The 6141-nt window shown below is 33.8% G+C and overlaps 1 protein-coding gene across 2 annotated transcripts; it reads right to left on the bottom strand.

Moving 5' to 3' along the window:
• Nucleotides 1–233: 233 nt before the first annotated feature.
• LOC145161607 (uncharacterized) lies at nucleotides 234–2402 on the bottom strand. 2 transcript variants are annotated; one of them, XM_079081162.1, is made up of 4 exons: nucleotides 2280–2402; nucleotides 1474–1525; nucleotides 1050–1098; nucleotides 234–927 (listed from the first exon to the last, which is right to left on the bottom strand). In XM_079081162.1, the coding sequence occupies exons 2-4, from the start codon at nucleotides 1499–1501 to the stop codon at nucleotides 474–476; spliced, it is 531 nt and encodes a 176-aa protein (XP_078937288.1). In that variant the 5' UTR covers nucleotides 1502–1525; nucleotides 2280–2402; the 3' UTR covers nucleotides 234–473. The 2 variants fall into 2 exon arrangements, with proteins under 2 accessions (XP_078937288.1, XP_078937289.1); XM_079081163.1 differs by having other exon boundaries at nucleotides 1474–1589; nucleotides 2280–2398.
• Between the last annotated feature and the right edge of the window lie 3739 nt (nucleotides 2403–6141).

Here is a 6141-nt window from a genome sequence, read left to right as displayed (position 1 = left end):
TAGTTATCAACTGGGAAAATATACAAACTGAACCATGATTGGACTGTGTCGGTTAACAGTTATTCCTCTTATTATTACCGGATAATCATAAAATCTTCCCCATCCCAAGATACTTCTCTACTATGATATTCGTAACTTTAATTTCTGCATCTCTACCTTTGAGTGCTTGTTTGGTTTTTTGTTTAAATCTTCTAAAAGAATAAAAATAAATGCTTCTAAACCAAACCATTAAATGGTGAAAATAAAATCCTGTGTGAATAAATTCTAATTTTTGCATTAAGTCGGTTTTTTACAATACCCACGGCCCTTCAAATGTTCCTAGTATATATATAGCGTTGCTTAATCCAACTATTTTCAAGCAAACAACCGATAGGGATTTTAATTTTCCTTAAATTCCATTTCCTTAGATAAATAAATTCGAAATCCAACACAAGGAAACTTAACTTTGGATTTTTGGTTGGCTATCAAACAATCTATGGAGAAAGGAATTTATCCATAAACAACATCTTCATCTCTGTCCACCCAAAGGGACCATTTTTATAGACTTTCTTGTTTAGCTTTTGGATATCTTGCCACCATTTGAAAGCCTCTCCTTCAAGTGGCAATGTGTTGGCTACAAGGTCTATTTTTTCATGCTTTGGGACACGATAATACTCAAAATAAAATTCTACCTCCTTAACCCAGTTGCAAAAGACATCAAGATTAAACTTGTCAGGGAATGTTGGTAGACATATGTTTGGGTTGTAAGGAGGTGGCTTCTCCTCTGTAGGAATCTCAGGCTTTGGCTTTGGTTGATATTTTTTCAACTCCGCCTCGATACGTTGTAAGCGAGTGCCCAGATCTTCAAACTTGTCTAGTAAGGACACAGTACACCTCAGAATTTTATTTATATCGTTGGCCAACGTATTCAAAGAAAAATTATCTACCCTGAAAATTTTAAACAAATAGAAAACCAATTAAATCCAAATTAATGCAAACTTATTATTCTCTAATGTCCATATTTTTCAAATTATGTCATTCATTCAATAATAATAAAAATATCTAGTAACCTGGATTCAAGGTGTCGCGCATCTTGATCCATGTCATGTGTCTCGTTCCCTGAATCAAAAAATTTAATAATTCAGTATAAGCATATTCTAATCTTGGAATCAAATTTATATCAACTCATCCTAATAAAACCTTAATCTTCCAACCAAAGGATTTACACTTTATTCTTCAAGATTTCCAATCAATATATGGATATTTTTTAATTATAATATTTTTGTAGAGAGTGTCCTATATAACAATAAGTTGACCAGTATAAAGCATCCAAAGAGAAAGCCAGATGTCAAAACCCTACACCTTGATGACCAGTATAAAGCATCCAAAGAGATTTTTTTTTATATAAGCGACTTGTTCTCTGTTTATCTATAATTCTAATTGAACATATTTAGAGGAAACTCTTTCAACAGAAAGTAGCAATTGCATACAAACCTGATCCATTCTTCTTTTTCCCATCCATCTGCGGTTGGTTGACTTTTGAAGCCTAAATAAGAGTTCAAAAACCAAAGCCCAAAACCAATTCAACTGCCTTATGATATTATGATATGCTGACATATGCATAATTAATTCACCAAATCCCAGTTAGAATTGCCCAATCATTCTTAATTGATTAAAGCTCTATTGATGCAGACTACATATACTTATGCTTATGGTATGCAATACTTAACATATTAAGTAATTCTTTATGTAAGAAAACTAATTGTATAGGAGCAAACGTCTACAAAAGTCAATGTACAAAACGAGCTGAATAAAACCAATCAAGAGAGTTAAACAATACCAAACATTCAGCAGATCCATGAATCACACACATAAAACCATGGTAAAATCAAGACATGCACAAATTTTACATTAATATTCGAGTTTTCTTGTCCCCCTTCAAACAAAGCTAAACTAAAGCTAAACTAAGATGAAAATGAAACAACTTTGTAAATACATGTTATCCGATAGTCAACAGCTCCCTCCAATTACCGATTATCAGCAGTGAAGAAAAAAAAAACTAATTTTTCGATCAATTTGAAACATCTTTATGCCTAAATTTGATGCAAAATAAATAGACTTAGTTTATTCAGAGTCGATGAATCATTGAAACTTATATCAGAAAGAAAAAGAAACACAGAAAACAAACCCTAGAAAATAACTAAACAAAACCATTGTCCTCGAATCGGGATCGGGATCCGTATCATAAATCACACAGTAATGAAATTAGTAGACTCGGAAGATTAGGTTTTCACGATTACCGTTATTAAGTGAAGCAATCGTCCCCTGATTTGCCGGCTTCTCCTCCGCCTCTACGCTGTACTCCAGCCCTAACGTGGAGATGAATCAATTTTTATACGCGTAAGCCGTAACATCAAACCCTATCCACTGGGCCGAGGCCCATTGAACTGTGAAACAGATACCCAATCGACCAATCACATATATTCTTCGTCCCTTGTGACTTTAGGGGTGAGCAAACCGGTTTTTTTTTCAAACCGAACCGGTTCAGAAAACCGGTTCGGTTTCAATTCATGAATAGTAAAACCGGTACAACCTTAAACCGGTTCCGTCATTATTAAACTCGAACCTATCTAAACCGGTTCAATCGGTTCTAAACCGGTTTGATCGGTTTGACTACCGATTCTAAACTGGTTCACGGTTATTAAACCGGTTCAATGTCTAAAATCTCGAACGGGTTCAAACCGGCGGTTCGATTCATGAATCGGTTCGGTTCATAGTGGACCGGTTCATGGTGAACCGGTTTACCGGTTCATGGTGAACCGGTTTACCGGTTCAGTGACTGGTTCGGATCCTGATCCGGTTTTTTTGTGCAAGCCTACTTGTGAGTTTATATAAATGTTTCTTGATTTCTTGATTCTAAATAAATTATTTGATAAAACAAAAAATAATAATAAGTAGATTAATAAGTTAAAAAAATAATATTGAAAATGAAACATACAAAGTTAATTTGAAATTCTATCGATAAGTTTATCATTTTTATCTAAAGTTTAAGTCCTTCTTCAAATTTAACTTTGGATAATTTGAGCAAAAAATCATTATATTGTTTGAGTTGACCCTAGGCCACAGCGTTGAGGGCATGATGTATTTGAAAAATAACCTATTTTTCAATACTAAAGCATAATTGTTGTTTATTCTCACACACTTACACATCTTCCGAAACTACCCATGCAAAACGAAAAATGAAAAAGTTTTCATTATTTCAATACTAAAGCATAATTGTTGGTATAAGTTAGCCTATGGAAACCAGGTCTTACAGTTCGTAAATGCTCAATTAGAACTAAACTCAATCTATGGAAAGCATAAAATTAATAGAAAATTCCAATAACTCGAACTTTCCAGCGCTCTAAAAAGTCTTTTCTACTCATTCCCTTCTAAGTATAGTGTTTGGGGACATAGTTTCCAACTATACTTACGGGTCCCTGCATATTAACATTAGTCCCGATAAAAATGTCTTACAAGCCTCTCTTGGTAATAGACCGTGAGATGTTCACAATAGAAAACTCAATGACGAAAATATAAAGAGATAAGCCTAAAAAATAAATTAAAACAAATAAATAAATAAAAAGTAAAAATAAAAAAATATTATTAAGTTAAATATGTGACCTTTTGGATTCGAATAAGTAAACCCCGATGGGTGTTCTACACCTAACTACTTAAAGTTGACTTGTTTATGACTGATTGGGTTGAAAGTTCGTTACACGGGTTCCATCGAAAGTCATGAACTTAATAATAACAAAAAAATATATGTGATTCAAATGAAGTTACTCTGTGACCTTTGAAGTACGGACAAGTAGACCCGATGGATTCCTTTAAATCTAGCACACTAAGGTCGTCTGGTCTGGATGTGTTGGTTGGAAGTCCGTTACACGGACTTTGTAGAAAGTCATGAGCTTTATTTATAAGAAAATATATTTAGATGGTATATATATTTATATTTATGTTAGTCATAGTCTAATTGAACAATGTGCATCATTGTTTGTACTCAAGTTAGAAAAAATGTTTAGCTAACAAAAGATTCCTTTGGACTTGGACTTGAACTTATGACATTGGGACTGAATGCTAACTACTTTGACTGGTGTAAGTGGTTTGAAATTTGTAACCAATCTGGGTAAATTGTAGGGATTTTTTAGAAAATGATTGTTATTGGTCAACAAAATAGTTGGGTTTGGTCATTGATATAATTTACAAAACAAAATTCGTTGAGCATGTTTTTATGGCATATCTTTTACACAAAAATAAGATTGTCTTGTTTCATTTGCTAACTCAATATCGGTGACCGTGAAGAAGTGTTGTTAACTTTTGATTTTGTTGGGTCGTACTAAGAAGTAATTAAGTCTTAGGTCCCGTTTGATAGTTTATGTCTTGGAAAGTGCTGTCTGATAAAGTGTTGTCTGGGAAAGTTTTCTGACTGGGAAAGAAAACATGTTGTTTGATTGTACATCTGATTGATTGTGCTGAATGATGAAAAAAAGTAATAATTCAATAAAAAATAAATTAAAAAATTATTTAAAAAAATTAATAATCCAATAAAGAAAGAAAGAGACGGGGTTTGGTGCATAATTGTCTTTCCAGTTCATTCAGCTAGAAAGATATGATTTTAGGGCTTTCTGGGAAAGACATATCTTACCGGGAAAGACCTCTTTTTTTGTGGAAATCAAACAGTCTTTCCGGTCCATTCAGCCAGAAAGATCTGTTTGGACCTGAAAATATGCATATCAAACGAGGCCTTAATCTTGTAATGTTTAATTTTATGATAAGACTAAGTTGGTTCAAGACATGTGGTGTTTTTACATACTCTTAATTGTTTGATATGGATGAGGTTATGGTTTGGATCATGTTTTGTTTTCCATGCATAGTTTTGAGAAGTTTAGTTATTAGTTTTATTTATTTCTTTTCTTCTTTCCGGTTCATTCCCGGCTCGTTTTTTCTCGAGGACAATAAAGGTTTAAGTTTGGGGAGATTTTGTTAGGTTCAGTTCTAAACATCATTTTATCATATTTTACACATCATTTCCGCAACATATTGTATATATTTAGCATGCATTTCATACGTTTTATTACATTGTTTGTTTGGGACAATTTTACTCGTTTAAGCTTAATTATTGCAGATTTATGTAAGCGGGTAATGACATCTTCAAGGACCAATAGAAGTCACATGGAAGACCTTGCAACCACATTTGAAGTCTCGTAACAACATCCACGATAAAGCAATAAAACGAAGTGATTTAAAGATTTTCTTTGGAAATTTGGTAGCAATGCACGGTCTTCGTAAAGTGATTGGATCGAGGGGTAAACGTGGTCCGATCGAGCTGAAATTTTACCAGTGTCTCCCTTACCCATAGATTTTTAATCGAGGGGTAAACGTAGTCTTCGTTAAGAAATTCAGCTTAAACATCTCATCCGCAACATTTGTTTTCCTTCAAATAGTTATAATAATTTCCCTTCCAATATTGTGCTTTCCAAGCCTCAAGCAATGGATCATTCTTATCACATTCGCCCAGTGTCTTAAAATCCAAACCCTTATTCGGAAGCCCAAACATAGCTTCAACTGTCTCGTTTGTTATGGTCACTTCACCACTTTTAACCCATATGGAGCAAGAACTAGTTGTGAAGCTATCTACAACAAAATATGCTAACTTTCCGGGTAGTGTATCAATCTTCATTCCCAGAAAAGATCCAAAACCCATCTTGCATACCATTTCTCGCTGATTTTTTGACAAACTTTTAATTGCTAAATACAATGAGTTTGGAGACATACGAGTACTCAACCTTTGAAATTCTGTTCCTACCTTCCCTTCTTTACATTTATCCTGAGATCCAATTACTTTTTTCCCTTTCACCTTAACCTTTTTATCCCTAACAATCTTTTCAACCCTTTTCCTTTTCATTTTGTTCTCATTCTTCCCAAAATTCATCTTCTTTTTCCTCTCAACAAAATCATCATCACTGCTGTCATTTTTCTTTGATTTTCCATTATTAGTCTTTTTGGTAATTCTAGCTTTCGTCCCCCACCAGCTATCCCTTCGTTACCTACATTCATCATAACATTGTTTCCTTCAAGTACACGGACACTTGATGAACCTGTACATTGTTATCATCATAA

The sequence above is a fragment of the Lactuca virosa genome, chromosome 2 (assembly GCF_052849685.1).
Source record: "Lactuca virosa cultivar CGN04683 chromosome 2, Lactuca_virosa_CGN04683_v6, whole genome shotgun sequence".
NCBI lineage: Eukaryota > Viridiplantae > Streptophyta > Magnoliopsida > Asterales > Asteraceae > Lactuca > Lactuca virosa.
The sequence above is the reverse complement of the archived record's forward strand: the minus strand, read 5'-3'. Positions and strand labels throughout refer to the sequence as shown.